The following is a 17,601-nucleotide window of genomic DNA, read 5'->3' as shown; positions in this document are numbered from 1 at the left end:
GGTGGAGAAAACCACACTTTTCAGTCAGCTCTTTTCTTCTGGTGACTTGATTGACTTCCCCACCACAGGCTGCGGCAAACCAAAACCAAGTCAGGCAAAGGGACAACACATCTGCCTCGCTGCAACTTAAAAAAAATGTATGCGCTGCTTTCCTGGCGAGCAGCTTGTATGCTGGATCATCAATGGCACTAGGCAGGACAGCAGCCGGGAAAAATACTAGCAGAGCACGTTTCTCTGATTTACTTGGGAGGCTGAAAATGCTCTGGGGACACCCCCACCACATTTAGCACCATCTCTTATTCCTACCCCACTGACTTCTAGACTACCAGCAGAAGTATCACATCTCCCACCCTTGGCATGCCATTTCAACATCCCCCACGTCTACCTTTCCAGAGGTTAGCCAGTTTAGGACAAGACACACCTCAAAGGTTTTGTGGATGCTGTTGATGAGTGGTGCAACCCCAGAGCAGCAGGTGCATGTGTTTGTTGCTAGCCAGCCAGCAATTGTTTTAATTATTTCTACAAAATAAAGAGCCTGCCCCTGCCGCGCACTTCATTTATTTCTAATGTTGCTGAGTTGCAAAGCAGAAGTTTATAGTGAAGCTGGCCAAAGGCAGCCGGTACCTCTGGCTGGTGCCTCACTGCAGTGTCTCCTTCTGGGGTGGCTTCCTCTCTCCTTTCCCACTGCTTCAGTCTCCTCTGATGCAACTCCTTCTACGTCTTTTCGCAGTGCCTATTTTTTATCAACATAGTGTAGTTGGGAGAGTGTGTCAAGGCGTTGGCACACTGCATATATTAACGTCATATTTAAATAGTTGTATTTGTCTTCTGTTACCTACAGGCATGTGCTCAGACAGTAGCTCTGAATTTGTTCCGTGGCTTACAAATATTTAGTAAATCCATCGCTCCCCTCTTTTTTTCCACAACTCCCCCAAATTACACTTGTGTTGCTTATTCCCCTTGAGAGTCCATCCCAGGTTTCGGTACTCCAGAAACCCAATTTCACATGTAATTTAATTGTCCCAATCTCTCAAAGTCATTCTTCACCTAGACAGAGTCTCCCTTTTGGAGATGACAACAGGCATGGTTAGAGTTAATGAAGACACAGTTATTAAAATCCTCAGGCAGGGAGAGGTGTAGCTACTCACCCCAGTGATATCCCACTCAACAGCGTTGTCCAAAAGTGAAGCCAAGGTTTATCTTCCTGTGGCTTTGCCCTTCTGTAGGAAGGGCCCGGTCCCTCCCTGATGCTTGAGATGGGAAGAACTGGAGCTCCTGGGCAGTCAGTGCCGCCTGCTTTTATTTCAGCAGAGCTGTTTTGCCAGCAAAGGATTACCTGAGTTTTCTCCAGCTTGGTTGGGAATAAATACGCTTCACCTATGACTATAGATTTTGGTCACGAGGGTGAAGAAACCCTTCAGGGCACAGCAGCTGCTCCTCCTGATACAGCCGTTCCTGTCACTGGGCTCTTGCTCAACCCTAATTGAAATCAGTGCAAGTCTGTGATCAAAGAGGTGAGCGCCATTAATAAGCAAGGGATTAAACAAAAGTCAGGAAGCCTTCCTAATTGAGGGAACCAGCAACTGCTCAGCTCCAGTTTGCTGGATCCGGCGCTCTGTCATGGGACTCGTCAAAATATGCTGGCAGCACCTGTTTGGGCTCCTCGGGCTGCGGCGCAGGAAGCAGCTACAGGCTCTGCACTGGAGGCTGCGGCGAGACATGCTCCCAGGACATTTCAGTTGATGTTAAAAATACAACTCTCCTGGCAGAGTTGGCTCTTCCTGCTCATGTGATGCCCGTGAAACCAGTGTAGCAAAGCCCAGCGGGTGATCTTACAGGAGGAGGAGGAGGTGGCATTTATTTACCATGTCTGCAGATGCTTATTTTACCTTCTCCTGCTGCCATGTTTACAAGCACAAAGACCTGTGCGCCTCAGACATTTGCCCAGGGCCGCCCATGCACAACATGGAGGATGAGGGGCTCCAGCAGCCTCATCCTCCCTGTCTCCTGGGTGCCTCTTGACCAGCAGTGACCAACTAATCTTTGACCGGACCCTTCATGCTTGTATGAGCACTTGCTGTTACCTTTCTAGCACAGCAACAACAAAAAAGGATCAGCGGTACCTTGTGTTGTGCTGGCCATCACCCTACTGCCATTGCAGCGGGCTGAGGGTGAGCACAGGTACAAAACCTCATGGTGTGTGCAGGAACCTCTGCAACAGGATAGCCATGGTAGAGCAGAGCTTATTTGTGTTTATGCCTATTTATTGCTTATTTGTGTTTATGCATATTAGTTTTCCACTGCATCTCTGAATGTCCATTAGCAATCAACGACAGCAGCCCTACAGCCTGCAGTTATCACCAGGTTCATGACTTCAGTGAGATCAGAGCCCTAAATTTGCCACCTTCACCATCTTCCTCAACTCATAAACCTTTCCTCTACCATGCTTTGGGATTATCTTGTAGCACGTACAGTAAATGAAGGATGGTAGACACTCAAACAAACAAGTCCTAGCTTACTTCACCACCTCATGCTCATCTTCTGCCCTGAAGCAGGGCTGCTTAAACCTCCTGCTTTTCCAGCTGCAGAGACATACATACCCCCACATGCTTTAAAGAAGGAAAACGGTGACTTGCACAGTCACCTTTCAAATCTTGGTTCAAAGCAGCACCAAGGCCTTGGTGTGGTCCAGGGGCTAGGCAGCTGTGTCACCCACCGCACACTCGAGGGGGCACAGCAGACACAAGCAGATCCAGCAGAGAAAAACTAACTCCTACAGATTTGCAGGGACACACTGGAAAACCACGCTGTACCAGTTCTTGGAGCTACCTGCAGAGAACACACACAGCCACTCTTGGCCAATGGTGGGTTACCCTCACGCAGCAGGACAGGGATGGACAGCTATTCCAAGTGCAAGTGGAGGTGCATGAACATGGGAACATGTCACAGGCCAAGAGCAAAACCTGCAGTTCACAAACCAACTGAGCTACATCACAGCTGTTTCAGCACAGACAGGCCTGAAGTCACCAGCAAAAAGGCAATCCAGTAAATAAGCTTGCCCTTTACAACAGGTGCTGTGAAGAAAGTACAATACACCTTCCATTCTGTGCACATTCGTAGAAGCTGTGGCCATTTGGGCATGTGGGCCCCTCCTGCCTCTCGGGCTGCTCTGGGGTTTGGTTCAGCAGGACATACGTGCAGGTGGTGCTTTCTTTTATACACAAAAGACCAAGGACACCTAACGCTTTCCTGTCATCACACATCTCCCTGGAACAGGGCTGAGATCTTCAGAGGATAAAAAAAAGTATGGTTCTTGATCCTAAACGTTTGGGTTTACATTTAAGAAAATGAGTGACATAGTGACATGCATTGGGGAGAGATGATGATCAACACCAGATGACCAGAGTTAAATTTAAGTACAACCACAGCTGAGGCCTTAAAAATGTAATGCAAAAAGGAAGCTGCAGATGCACCATAATAGGTATTAATGCTTCAGTTGTTGAGAACGTTATGGAACAAATGAAGTTCCAGTTAAAGCAGCGGTAAGACCACAAATGGATATTTTATCTGAAACTTTGAAAATATGTAAAAGAGACAGTACAATTAAGCAATAAATCAATATAGCCTAAGTCGCAAATGAGACAGGAGAATAAATAATAAAAAGAAAAGACATTGAAACATTATTTAATCATAAAAGAAAGTTACAATATTCAGTAGTTTATTAGGGTGAGAATCTTTTTAGCACAACAGGAAAAGTACCATCAGATATTTAATGTCATAAAGTTTAAAGGAGAAAAAAAAGATCAGTTTTTTAAATTCCATGTATTTCAGTAGTTTTTCATCCTTCCCTGATGAGGTATTGTGTTATGGTTTCAAAGCAAAAAGATGCTGAGCACCAGAATATGCCCTTCCAACTTGTCTTCCTTATGTCAGTCCTCTAATCCATTCTGAAGAACATATATTTAACCTGCAAATGGATACGGTGGGACTCCTTTCACCCCTAGCCCTGTTATCTATTAAAACAAAGGGAAAAAAAAAGATTAGTCCAATAATTCACCACTATCAGACACTTGCTTTTCTTTCACAACTAGACGTGCTTTAATTTAGAAAAGGACTGTGTTGTCCAACTTGACATCCTGCTATATTTTGCACACAGCAGCTCATCACAGCCAGGAACTTCAACCTACACTCTTTCTCTAAAGCTGAGTAACCTCAGGCCAGAGTCCATTCCCCAAAAGCCTCTTCTCAGATACTACTAAGCCTTAATTCTGCAGTTTACAATGTAACCTTTGGTATGCAAACATACGGAAGAGCAGGGCTTTAAAACAAATCCCACGGTGACAAATTTTTAAGGAGATAATTTAGTTTTAACTAACTAGAAAGTAAATAAAAGCAGATGGTTTTATTTGCCATTGATTAAGACACAAGTATTTACACATTCCTTCCATAATAGAAATATGAATAGAAAACTGAAACTGTGTTGGGAGGGTGAGAAGCAAAAAGGTGATGGCATAGAAAATTTGCAATATCAGCATTGTTACGAATTTTAAACCCAGAAGTATTTTCAAATCTCTTTTAACTTCCTTGTCCTGCGACAGGAACCAAAAATACAATCAATAGCTTAACGTACATAGCTTCCAACACAGCAAGTTCCATCTGAATATGAGGAAAAATATCTTTACTTTGAGGGTGAGGGAGCACTGGAGCAGGCTGCCCAGAGAGGTTCTGGAGTCTCCTTCTCTGGAGACACTCAGAACCCTCCCGGATGCAACTCTGTGTAACCTGCTCTGCGTGAACCTGCTTTAGCAGGGGGTTGAACTAGATGATCTCCCAAGGTCCCTTCCTACTCTGACCATTCTGTGGTTCTGTGATACATATATATATGACTGATGTTCTAAGAACCACTCTTCTCCTGCTTCCCACCAGTCCAACTGGTTTGCTACCTGAAAAATGCAGAAAGGAAAAAATGACCTTCTAAAACAACAGGGAAAAGTTATCATTCACCTTGAAAATCCCACCAGCCTGTGGTTGCCGTGAAAGCCACTCTTTATCCATCCCATCACGGGCAGAAGTCACATACATTTCTGAATAATCCTTTCCTCCGAAACAGCAGGAAGTTGTCTTGTCAACAGGAAGCTTCACAGTCTGAAGTCTTTTTCCTGGAAAAAAACATACATGACATTTCCTGTTCATCTACCCACAACAAGAAATTTAAACAAATTATTGTAAATAACTGGCGTGGAGCCAGGTGGTCCACAAAAGCAGGTACCAGGGCCGGGGAAGGTCCCATGCTGAGTTTCAGCATACCGCTGAGCACTGTGACAGGGAGAAACCAGACTTCTGTAAAGTGCGTTGTTGACGATGTGTCATTTGACAAGTTTCAGCCTCAGTTATCACAAAAAAATCCCACCCCCAATCCTAGCCTATCCTCTAATTAAAAAGCACAGACATGTATCTGAGCTCATCACCTCAGCTGCCCGTGCAGTCAGTCAATGGAAACGGGATATAATTCTTCCCTAAAACAGGCCACATGAATTATATCCTAGACCTGCTGACTTTTCTACTTCTAACTACAAAGGAAGCCTGGAGCAAGCAGACCTCATGCAGCTCGACTGAGGTGTATCTCATGCAACACCTCCAGTGCCTGCAATCAAGGAAGATTAATTCCTGTAAGTTTCTCCTGAAATTTCAATAGCCTTTCAAATCAAGCTTGAATAAAACAGGGATCATGGGACATATGTGAAGTTTACAAGAAACTGCTGCTACCATAAATAATACCATGCATTTATCATATCAACAAATAGCTACCGTCCTAATGACAGTAGTAAACAGATTGCCTCCAGCCTTAACCAGAAGACTGTCAAGACACCCTTACAGCAGACTTTTATAAAATTCCTCCTAATTCTGGGCAGTAAGTGCTTATACAAATCATGCCTATTTTAATCACTTACGATTGAATTTCTCTTTCTAGAAATAGGCTAAAGCACATGAATCTCCTTACAAAATGTGCAGTTTCCCTGGCCCCCCAGTTGCACGTGCAAAGGGCCTGGCCCTCTTACAGTAACTAACTGTTTAACGATGTGTTGAAATAGCAGGGAAGTAACTTTGATGCTGGGAACTCTACAAGGATAAAGAAAAAGTGGAAAGTTTGGCCCACATAAGACCTATGAGAAGTTCTCAGTCAGCTTCAGAGTGGGGCACCATTTCCCAGGAGGTGTTTTACCAAAGCAGGCACCTGTCTTTAAAAGCTGTTGCCTCACTCAACAAGCTGTGCCTTGGTCCCTTACAATGACATAGCAGCACTGCAATGAACTGACAAAAGCACAGACCAAATGGCTTCACCTGTACTACAACACTAAGTGGATCATAAGCACAGGTAAAAGCAGGGCCACATTATTAAGCCATTGGTGCAGTCCTGGTACAATTTTGGCCCACCTAGTTAGGTAAGCTGCTCCCCAGACACAGTCTGGGCTTTGATTTGGTGTGGGAAGACAGCCTGGTCGTACAAAATAAGCTATGAGATGCCTGTGGTGCAGGACTAAAGGGTATTGCCTGATCTGTTTTACCTGCTAGTATGGACGTAAGCAGTACATCCAGAATACAGCACCAAGGGGGAGGAGCGGAACTGTCTTTGCTTCTGACAACCCTGACATGAGGGCTGGATACTTTTAAACTCTCTTTTAATCCCAAAATAAATAAAAGAAAAGAGCAAGTGAGCAGTGGTGAAAGAGCCTCTTGTATGTAACAGTCTGGAAAAGCTGAGTACTCTGGGATTCCTGATGCTGTATAATAAGCTTATTTGGCACACATTTTGACCCACAATGGCCAAAGGAAAAATCAAATTCAAATTAAGAAAGAAATAAAACCCACTGTAATAGTGTTTAGATTGTCAGAGATTATTTGCACGTCTGGTTAACTTTTTTTTTTTCCCCCCTGAGAAGACCGTATTTTTCAAATTATCTAGAAAATTGGGACAGAAGTCCTGTCTGCTGCCTGGCAGTAACAAGGACCAGTATGAATCTCAAGGCAACGCTCCTGCCAACTTGCTCTAGCAACATGTCATGGTTATCCAGTCAGCTGGCAGTGGAAGGATTACATGGTGGCTTATAAAATGCTTCAGAGGACACCCCTGAAATTGGCTGACACCAAGTCTGGGAGAAAACGAGTGGGAAGGGCATTCAAAAGGAAAACACATGCACTCTAGAAGAGGCATGAGCCCCAAAGACAAGGGGAGAGACCCTGAGTGCACTTGCATTACAAAGCTCTGAGATGAGCAAGGTCTTCCTGGAGATGTAAGCAAATCTGCACCTGCATGCTCTAAAATCTACCTGAAGTATTCATCTATGCTTGACATCTATAGAAACGTAGCAAATCTTTTAGACCCTATACAATCAAAGGATATAAAAATACATTCATTAAGGAAGAATTGGAAAATATTTAATTCCTAATAAAAAACCACAAGTGCATAAAACTAGCAGGTCAGTAAGTGACCAGAAGGTATGGCAAGACTTGGCAACATACAAGTTAGACATCTTTTCCAAGCCCTTTGCAAACCTGGTGGGATCAGTCATCACAGCCTTCCCCTGCAGCACACCCTGAATCTAAAGGCAGCAGCTATCTAGGCTAAAGAAGCCCAGACCTGAATAACCACTTCACCCTGAACCTCAGAACCTTCACTTAGAAAAGACACCAAACAGATGTCCTCACCCATCCTGCTAAAAACACAACCCAGGCTTTGCTATCACTGAAACCTGAAACCTCCTCATGTGCTTTAGGTGCGCTCTTTATCAGTGGATGTATCTGCAACTGTCTGGCAGTCATTCAAGCCACACTTAACAGGTATGTGCATTAAAAGAGAGGCTTTCATGGAGTTCTCAAACCTGACTGAGTTATCTCCATAAACAGTTGCTATTTGCTCAGAATTCAGCAAACTGCAGATCTTAGATGATATTACTTTAAAATGATAACACAGAGAGGGCAGATAAACATGAGATGTTCAAAAAGAAGGTGGCTCTTTTTGCTGCGAAACTTCTTACTACCGTTTGTTGTGAGTGCTAGGAGTTTTATGTGGGCAAGAGGAGACGGAACAGATTCACAGAAAAGAAATAACTGGCACCTCCTGATACATTGAAATCACATCCAGCTTTGAAAGACCCTTATCTGAGCATAGTTAAGAGACTGGAAGTGCATTAGGGATAGCTGCTCTGCTGTCAGTGTTCTCAGTCCCACTATGCATCTGCTTATGGACACTATTCCCTTTACCTTTCCCTTAAAAAAAAACTCCAATAGGAGGTGGAAAGGGAAAACAAGGGAACAAAGGAAGGTGAAGGCCAAGGAGGGAAAAGGTGGAAATAGTGAACCAGAGAGGAAAAAAATGGTAGAGTCCACTGCTCCAGGAGGGTATTCAAAGGGCTAGTGGAGGTCACCAAGGAGTGCTCTGCCCACCAAAGCAGGAGGATGTGGGACCAGAAACAGATCCCAGAGCTGCTGGGACCTCCCAGCTGGATTTTCCTCCTCCTAGGGTTGGGGTGCAGACTCTGCAGGACAAGAAAAAATCCTGCAGGTTGGCAAGATCTTGGACGCATACAAATCAAAAGGTGAGGGGGAAAGCACAGCCTGAGCCTCAAGAGGTTCCACCAGAGTCAGAAGAGAGGCTGCAGCCTGACCTGCCAGGTGCACATGTGTGCCAGGGTCCGCTGTGCACTGTAGAGGGGGCATGCGTCAAGGGACACTGGCATCCCTGAACCTGCAGCCCCACAAACCCCCAAGACTTCTGTGTTTGGGCTGGACCTGGGTTCAAGAGACCCCAGATGCAACCCAGTGCGGTTACTCCTATGCTGCATTATGCAAACCTGTGCTGTCTGGGATCTGTCAAAATCATGCTCCCATTCTCACCCACTGGCCCCTTGCAGACAGTGTGGCTCAGTCTCCCTGAAGTCCTTTACACCTTTTTTTTCACCCACACTAAATTGTGCCTGGCAGACCACCAAAGTGCAAATGAGAGTAGCAATGAACAAAAGGCTCAGACAATGGGCACACCCAAGACATTACTGTGGGAATGATAAAATGCTGTGGAATTCATTAAATATTTTTTATTATTTCAATTGCAAAACTTATCATGCAAATAATTTTCAGCAAAAAAATGTTGTTAGCATCAGTGTCACGTGGGACTTGCATTAACCTCAGCAGGCTGCCCAAAATAATACACTATGCTGAAGAAACGAGGCCAAAAAAATAGTTTAAGTCATCTTTGCTGTTTCATGGCTTATTCATTCTCATCTACATCATTTATCAATGACGTAAACACTGATCTTAAGTTTGGAGGATGCAAGAGGATGCTAAGTCAAACAACTCACAAGTATAATGGTAATCTCATCAGCAACTTTACCTTTTCCAACACAACAGAGGCTGGGAACAAAGGGCACTTATTTACAAAGCCAACTTCTGAGAGCAGAGACTTGTAATTGTTTAAATAAACAAATAAATAAAGAGTAGTGTTTTAAGAAGGGTAAATATACCATTTCTGTGAGGTGGAAAAAACCCACCTCTCATTCTTTGCTTTCTTTCTTCTTTTTTTTTTTTTTTTTAAATAAAAATAAAAATAAACACAAAATTCCAGTCCACTTTTTGCAAGGACCTACCTGTCTCAGGGTCAAGGCGAATTACTCTCCCACCATCATAACAAGCTACCCAGAGTTTGCCTTCTGTATCAATGCACATCCCATCAGGAATGCTTTCCTCTTTTTCCAGTTTGTATATACTCCTACGGTTGCCTGCAGGGCAGAAAAAACACAACAAAACTGAGTGAGACAATTGTTAAAATTTTTATCAGTCACATTCCAGCAGTTATTTGTACTATTATTCTCAAAATCTGTGCTGAAGTCCTGAGCTTTTTCATATGAAAGAAATAGATCATGCCTGCTGCCCTGTTTGTTTCCCCGAGACAGTTTTTTCTCAGCGTGAAAGCCTGGGGATGAGTTTCTATCCATTGAAAGTATCATCCTTTTTTCTGGTGTACTTTTTCTAGTGCACTGCTTATGCTCCCTACTTACAATATTAAATGAATAACAGAATAAATTAATGTTACAGATACATATTCAGAAAATTAATTACTTGTTCTAAAAGCAGTTTGGATCATTTCAAGTATGGGTCACTTCCAGTACAGAACTGGAGACTTTTCAAACAGGCTGCTGGAACGTGCCAATAATCACTATTCTAACACAAAACTGACCTTCAGATACATAAACTGAGAGTTTATATAAACACAGAGTTAGGGAAAGCATCAACTTCAAAGGCATACTGTCAACCTAAAACCAAACAATTCTATCTGAACTTTTATCCACTGTTATTAAAGAAAATTAAAACAAACTTTCCAACATTGTTTATTTTATGCTCTGACAACTTCAATGTTTCTCATATGTAGCAATATTTTAAATGAGTTTCCTTTGTGCTCCTGGGGATTGTCAGATTGCCCACAGAAAGAGAGCAAGCCAGCGTGGGTGAGAGAGAGGAGAACCGCACTATTTACTAAAGAAAAAATCACTTGTAAGTCACAGCAGAGAGACATTGGGGGACAAGATGCTACGCCTAAAGTGAGTTTAAATTCACGGTTTTAAAACTAAATCCCAAATTGGCAGGGTTCTTTTAAAGCAAAAGCAAAAAGCAGTCCGTGTCCTCAAAAGCAAATTATTAGTCCAAGTCACCGGAATTGTTCTTTTGCCCAAGCCTGTAGAAGGCCTTAAGGGGTTGTGTTGTTTTGTTTTAAATAAATGAAGGAAGAAGTTTTGAGTTACTGCTTTCCAGCTGTTCTTCATCTCTGTTTGCAGAATCTTCATCTAAGAGCTTATATTTCAAAACACAAAACAGAGTGAAAAAAAACCTGAAGAAGCTCTCCGAGGTTTTGCACAAGACTAAAAGCTTTGTGTTATACTGCCTATACTATCAGTAATAAGAAACATGCAGCCACAGAAACATACAAGCCATACAAGAAACAGTCTGCCCTTTTTGCACAGGCAGATGAGATACGCGTTGTGTTTAGTAACAGTCGTCCAGATTACTACTTAAACTCTGCCACACAATTTAAATACTTTATAATATTACCAACAGCCTCTGCATAGTTCAAGCTAGGAGCCGATGCAGGCACAGACAGATGTTAATGTGGCTCCTGCTGTTTTGTTCTAAGGAGGCTTCTGAAGAAGCACTCCCAAAGCTCCAATCACCTCTGCATAACAACCAGAATGGAAGCAAACATCACAATCTTTAGGCACAAACAATTATTTTGGAATACAGCCAATTCATACCAATTTTTCCAGTTTGGAGGTCATAATCAAATGCATCCACTGAGTAGGACAAGCTGTCAATGTAGAAGAAGGTTTTGTGATCCAGTGACCAGTCCAACCCATTAGAAATGTCCACCTGATTGAAGTGCTTCACCACTGAGAGGTCAGAGAAAAGTGTATACAGAGAGCCCTGGCGTCTTTCCAGCACGGCAGGTCGAATCTCCTCAGCCATCGTACCTGTGCAGAGCCAGCGGGAACAAAGCAGGTTCAGAGTGAATGGGCTTTCCTCCAGGTTTGGTGGCAGCCCCTTGCTAGGATGATGACTGCACTGCCAAAGTAGAAGGGAGCAGTGCAGGGGCTTCAGAAATTCGTGGAAGAAACTGAGTTAAAAGCAAAACAGAAAGGTAGATTTCAAAAGTGTTTGCTTTTAGCAGATGAAAAAACACATCCTTTGGGTTTTTGTTGGACTGTGGCAAAAACGGTATGCAGCAGGACTTCTGCAGAGCTTTTTATTCAGTCATTCAAATATGAAGAAGGGTGTGGTCAGCACTTAACTTCCCACAAATCTTAACATCTTGTATAGCAGAGAGAATGGAAAAAAAATTTCCTCTTCCCTCAGGATGATGAGTCTTACTAAAGCCCCTTCAAAAACAAACTCACCTTTGTGGCTCGAAGTTGGCAACTGATACTTGCTCTTTGAGAGGCTTGGTAAATGCAAATTAAAGAAAGCCTGCAGACCCAGTCGCACAGCAGATGCACAGAGCAATGTTTTAAATAACAGGACAGGATCACAGGACAGCTAGGGCTGGAGGGCACCTCTGGAGATCCACCAGGTGCACCCCCTGCTCAGGAGCAGGTTTAGCCGCTGCAGGTTGCTCAGGGCACTGCCATGTCTTGAAGGTCTCCACAGACAGAAACTCCACAGCCTCTCTGGACAACCTGTTCCACTGTGTGATCATCCTCACTAAAAGAGTTCTCTTACATTTAAGCAAAATTTCCCGAGTTCAGTTTGTGCCCACTGCCTCAGGTTCTGTCACTGGGCACCGCTAAGCAGCTCTGCCTTCTCTACCCACTTCTCTACCCACACTGCCCCCCCATCAGCTACTTACACACACGGGCAAGATCCCCTGAGCCTTCTCTTCTCCAGGCTGGACAGTCACATATTTTTTAGCAATACCATCTATAAATTCTGATTTATTAAGAACAAAACCCACAATGTCATAAATTTCTTACTGGAAAAGTATTTTTTATTGGCACTCTGCCAGTATTCAGACCACACGTGCCAACAGGGATGAGGCAAGACTGCTTAGGCTGGCTCTGAACAGTGGGTCTCAATAGCCCTGATGAGACAGTGTCCAGGTGATACATGTAGATTTGTAAATGGGATTAGACACTGCTTGAAGACAACAACAAAAAAATATCCCCACCATTTAACTATGAACAAACACTTGCCACATCTGCAGCTGATCACTGCATCTCATCACCAAAACCTAATGGAGCAGTGGAAGCAACTCCCACAGCATACCTGCAAAATACCTCCCTGCAGGGTCCACTTTCCCATCATTGAATCGGTTGTTTGGTTTATCCTTGTCCACGTGAGTAATGGTGGTTACCAGCTGCTCTTCCCATTTCAAAGCAGCAAATCTGGTTCCCAGGGTGATGACATAATCCCCTGATTTCCGGAGAGCCACAGAGCTCACAGGAGCATCTAGAAACAAGGTGAAATGGAAAAGAGGATTCTTTCATGTGAAGAGGGCATACTTAATGCATACAGAAAGCTGCTATGAAGAGAATCACCAGTTTGGGACATATAAACTCAGGGAACTTTACCAGCACCTGGTTCTACTAGATGCTTAAAAATACCCCACAAACAAACATAAAATGGGGTACTGATATGGGCATGTGTGCTTTTTACAACAGTTTACTGTGTGGGTTCCCCCCTCCCCAAGGCAAAAATCAATTGCCACTAGAGCTCTGGTGCAACTGTTTGTTTAGCACAGCTCCTGGGTAAATCTGCCCTACCATGGCCGTTCAGTCATAACTCACGGAGACAAGAGTATCTCTGCAGTGGGACAGGTCACACACCCCCTGGCACCACACTGCTGTGCAGTTCCGACATGCCTCCAGCAGCACCAAAAACACACCAAGGAGTGACAGAGCTTTCCAAGAGGTAGAGTAAAACAGAAGATTAGTAAATGCTCCATGGTTAGTTGACACTCATTTGAGCTATTATGCAGTAAAACCTCAATTGCAGGTTATTATAAAGGACTTGGTAAAAAAACCGGATAAATGAGTGAGAAGATAACATTTATGTTAAAGCCTACAATCAGATGCAATATAAGGAATAATAACTTTAAATATGGCAATAAAGTCTGCCATAATATTTAATATGCATGGGACTAATCGCCGACTTTCTAATTTAAAAATAAAACATTTTTTGTATTTATAGTTTTGCAGAGGTATAATTAGGCCATAGTTTCACAAACACTTATAACCGCCACCACTGCTGCCAAGAGAAATCTGCTCCCTTCTGCCTGCTTGCTCTTGGCTCAGGATGCCCCTTCCCTTCACAGCCCCAGCTGTGACCACGCCAGAAATCTGAATGCTATTTGCCCCCAACACCCAAGATGCACACCTGATTGCAAGCTCAGCTCTAGAAATTCCTTCACCTAGAGGCATGTGACCGCACTGCTGAAGCTGCTGGCGGTCTGGGCTCATCTACCCTGGGCGAGTGGGTGCCGCTTCTCCTTCCCATGCCAGCACAGAGGTCAGCAGCATGCCCTCAGCCGTGTGTGGCACCCGCCAAAGGAAGTCATTGTGCTGCTCTTCCAAATGCCAGTAACCGCACCAATAAAAGCACTTTTCAGCCTGCAGCAGCCCCAGGGGCTTGGCCTGCAGAGCATGGGAATGCAACTCCCAGTCTGCTCTCCAGCAAAACACCTGGGGCCACGGCCCACAGGAGCCCTTCCACCTGAGCAGCCCCAGGGCCGGCCTCCCTCCCTCCCCCATGCCCAGCAGCCTGTATGCCCCTACCTGGTTGTCTCTGGAGGTGTTCCCCCCCCCCCCCCCCCCCCCCCCCCCCCCCGTGCCCCTACAGCCACAAGAACAGCCCCATTCCTTGACAAAGTGCCCCAGGGGGAAGGGATGTATCAGGCTAGCGAGACAGACACAGCCACCCTACTGTTCACTGCACAAATACTGCACACAAGTGAGCCAAAAGGCCCTTGTACCCAGCTCAGTCTGCTGCCACCCAAGGGGCTTCGTTAAGCTGCATCCACAGGAATTGATTTACTTGCGACACCACGTTATGCCAAACAGAGAACACTGACCACAAGGTCTCCGCCCTGGGCACCGTTATGTATGTAGTGCTGTTTTCCCTGTGGAGTCGAAAAGGGCATTTGAAGTTGTTGCAGAGTGTGGGGCTGCTGTAATTCTCTATAAGCTTCCCTAATGATTAACTTCTCAGTTTCCACTTTGGACGTTAACCTGCTGTTTTAATCACATGGCACTCTTCGGGTGTTTGAGGTCTTTTGGCCTTTTAATCATGCTACACCCAAAGGCACAGCTATTAATTGTAACTATTTTATTACTAAACAGAGGAAACAGAAGAAAGTAGGAGGGAAAAAAAAAAAAAAAAGTAGCTACTTCAGTTACTACCCCTTCTATATCTCCAGACAGGCCACGTGTAAAAGACTACACCTTTGAAGGTAGGTCTGAGCTGGGGGAAGAGGCAGGGAGCACACGTTCCCTCGGCTAAGGTCAGAGGAAGTAAGTTTGGGAAGCTGTATTTCCAAAATTACTTTCAGGCCTTCTCTCATTTTAGAACTGGTAACTACGGTAATTCCAAGGGCAGATAAGCCCAAATCAACTTTTTTGAATAATGTGAATATCTTATGGGTGGACAAAAGTGATTTTCACCAAGTATTACTGAACATGAGGAAGTAATAAATACAAGTACTTAAACCAATTAAGGAGCTGTCTTCAGACAGACAAATATTTATACTATCACATCCAGAAGTGAATCCGCAACTCCTTTAGAAAAGTTCCTTCTTAGAGTTAGCACTTCCTTCCTGGAACAAATACCTAAACTATGTTAAGTTAACTCTAGCTGGTGACACTGTTACCTTAAAAAAATATCATCTTCTTAAATCGTTATGGGCCAACTTCATCTAATAAAGAAAATGTTACCGGCATTACTCATTCACATCGGTAACAAAACTCCCACAGGCATCAACAGCAGAACTTTACCTTTGGGACAACGCGGGAACAAAAGAAAGCGAGTTGCGAACAACTCAGAGGGAAGGGAAGCAGGTCAAACGTAACCCGGCAGCACAGAATATTTAGTCCTCGGCACGAAGTCTGGCCAGTGCCCAGCGTCTGTGCGCAGCGCAAGCCCTAGCGTCCTCCTCGGCCTAGGAAGGTCGGGGTTAGGGAATGGTCTCCAGCAGACGAGCACCATGCCGCTGCTGAGGGGCGCAGCCCCAGCACCCAGAGGAGCCGTGCCCGTGCCCCCGGGAGGCCGGACCCCGCCGGGGGCACAGCCGGACCCCGCCGCGGTGCCGGTCCTTACCCACGGCGACCGCCTGCGCCCGCCGGCTGAGCGCGCTCCAGCGGCACACCCGCCGGCCCGCGATGTCCACGCACAGCAGCGCGTCTTCCTTCTCGTCCCACACCGGCGACTCCCCGATCCCGTAGCCCTCGCTGGCAACACACTCGATCTTAATGGACGACATGCCTGTAGAGAAAACCGTGCCGGCTGGGCGGGCGCCTGTCAAGAGCCGGCGCGTACACCGCCAGCCCCCGGGTCTCGGCACCGACGGCCGGTCTGCGGCCGCTCCGGAGCCGCGTTTCCAGCCTAGCGGGGTTTTACCCGTGCGGAGCGCCGGGCAGCGGAGCCTGTCGGTGCTGCTGCTGCCCACCGCCCGCTTCCCGCTACCTAACGACCCCCACCGTCCGGCGGCGGGTGGCCGTCCCCCGGCAAGGAGCACGGCCCGGCGCCCCCGGGGGGCTCGCACCGCTGTCATGCCGGTGACACGGCACATTCGTGAAGGAAAGGAGTGGGGGGGTGGTGGGGGGTGTCTTAGGGAAGGTGATAAAAGAAAGAGAAAAAAAGAGAAAAAATAAATCCGGGGGTGTGGGCGGCCGCCGGGAGGGAAAGGCCGGTCCCCGCACGCCCGGCTGCTCAGGCGCACCTCCCGCGGCGGCGGCATTGCTGCCGTGCGTGGGCCGGTGTAACTTAGACACTCGCGTGTGTGTATGCGTGTGTGTATATACATATATACATTCACACACACACACACACACACACAAGAGAAAAGAGAAATGGTAGAACTCCCACCCCCTACAGGCCCTACCCGCTCCCAGCAGCGCACCCGCAGCTCCCGGCCCGCCGCCGCCGCCGCCGCTCTTATAGGCGGGGAGGCGCCGCGCCGCGGGGCTGGGGGCTGGCGGCGGCCCGGCCGCGGGTGCCCCCGCCAGGGGCCGGCCCCTCGCCCTGCCCTGCCCGGCCCGGCCCGGCGGGGGCGGCCATCTTGAGGCCCTCGGCGCCAGTGCCGGGAGGCAGGCGCGGGTGGCAGCGGTTGCTGGGGCCGGGGTGGCTCGGCTGCCCCGCCAAGAGCTGCGGGGGGAGGACGAGGGAGCGGGGGTCTCTCTCCGCGGCGGCCCGGTTTCCCGCTCCCCGCAGAGGCCCATTACCGAAAGGCTGGTTCTTGCGTGCCGCCTTGCTGTGGTTCAGGCGTTTGCTGGGCCTTGGCCCCAACTTCCAGCGCCGGGCATCTTTCTCCACAGCTCCTGCAGCATTGCCCTGCTTATTCAGAAATCCAGGGCCTTCAGCATGCCGTGCCCTCTTTTGCTCCCCTTGCTGTAAAGCCTCAAAAACTTCCAAAAGCGTGAGGCAAAGAGCTAACATCAACATCTCCGCATGCAGTTCTCCATTGCACCTGCCTGCCTCTGTGTGCTGTGGCCGCTGCAGCTCCCCGGCCTCCAGTCATAAAGCAAAGGGCAGCTTGTAAATGCCAGTGCTCCTCTTCAGCATCCCACAACAGATCGCCTTCTGACTTGGATCCAGTCATCCCCTGCGGGGATCTGTCATCTAAAAGTGCCTTCAGTCTCGCTGCTCTGTGTCTTGTGTGTCTTCTGGCAACTTGGGGTGCACCACTTAAGTGCTGGCTCACTGCTGTGTCCCTGCAAACCAGGATTCATTTGGCTGCTCCAACGCCCACCTTCCAGCCAGAGTCTCGTTTCCAGCTGGCACTTGTAGCAGCCCCTTTATTCGAGGGGCAGGTCCCAGTACTGCACACCAGCAACGCTACAGCACCCGCTG

General features: G+C 46.6%; 1 protein-coding gene across 3 annotated transcripts; it reads right to left on the bottom strand.

Annotated features, from left to right (window-relative positions):
• Window positions 1–3,668: 3,668 nt before the first annotated feature.
• Window positions 3,669–16,733, bottom strand: LOC130144916 (regucalcin). Of its 3 annotated transcripts, none has more exons than XM_056329195.1 (7): window positions 16,634–16,733; window positions 15,850–16,014; window positions 12,805–12,987; window positions 11,301–11,516; window positions 9,642–9,773; window positions 5,005–5,159; window positions 3,669–4,013 (listed from the first exon to the last, which is right to left on the bottom strand). In XM_056329195.1, the coding sequence occupies exons 2-7, from the start codon at window positions 16,010–16,012 to the stop codon at window positions 3,963–3,965; spliced, it is 900 nt and encodes a 299-aa protein (XP_056185170.1). In that variant the 5' UTR covers window positions 16,013–16,014; window positions 16,634–16,733; the 3' UTR covers window positions 3,669–3,962. The 3 variants fall into 3 exon arrangements, with proteins under 3 accessions (XP_056185170.1, XP_056185172.1, XP_056185171.1); XM_056329197.1 differs by lacking the exon at window positions 16,634–16,733 and adding an exon at window positions 16,230–16,252; XM_056329196.1 differs by lacking the exon at window positions 16,634–16,733 and adding an exon at window positions 16,150–16,221.
• Between the last annotated feature and the right edge of the window lie 868 nt (window positions 16,734–17,601).

The sequence above is a fragment of the Falco biarmicus genome, chromosome 2 (assembly GCF_023638135.1).
Source record: "Falco biarmicus isolate bFalBia1 chromosome 2, bFalBia1.pri, whole genome shotgun sequence".
NCBI lineage: Eukaryota > Metazoa > Chordata > Aves > Falconiformes > Falconidae > Falco > Falco biarmicus.
Note: the sequence above shows the minus strand (reverse complement) of the source record. Positions and strands in the feature narration are given on the sequence as shown.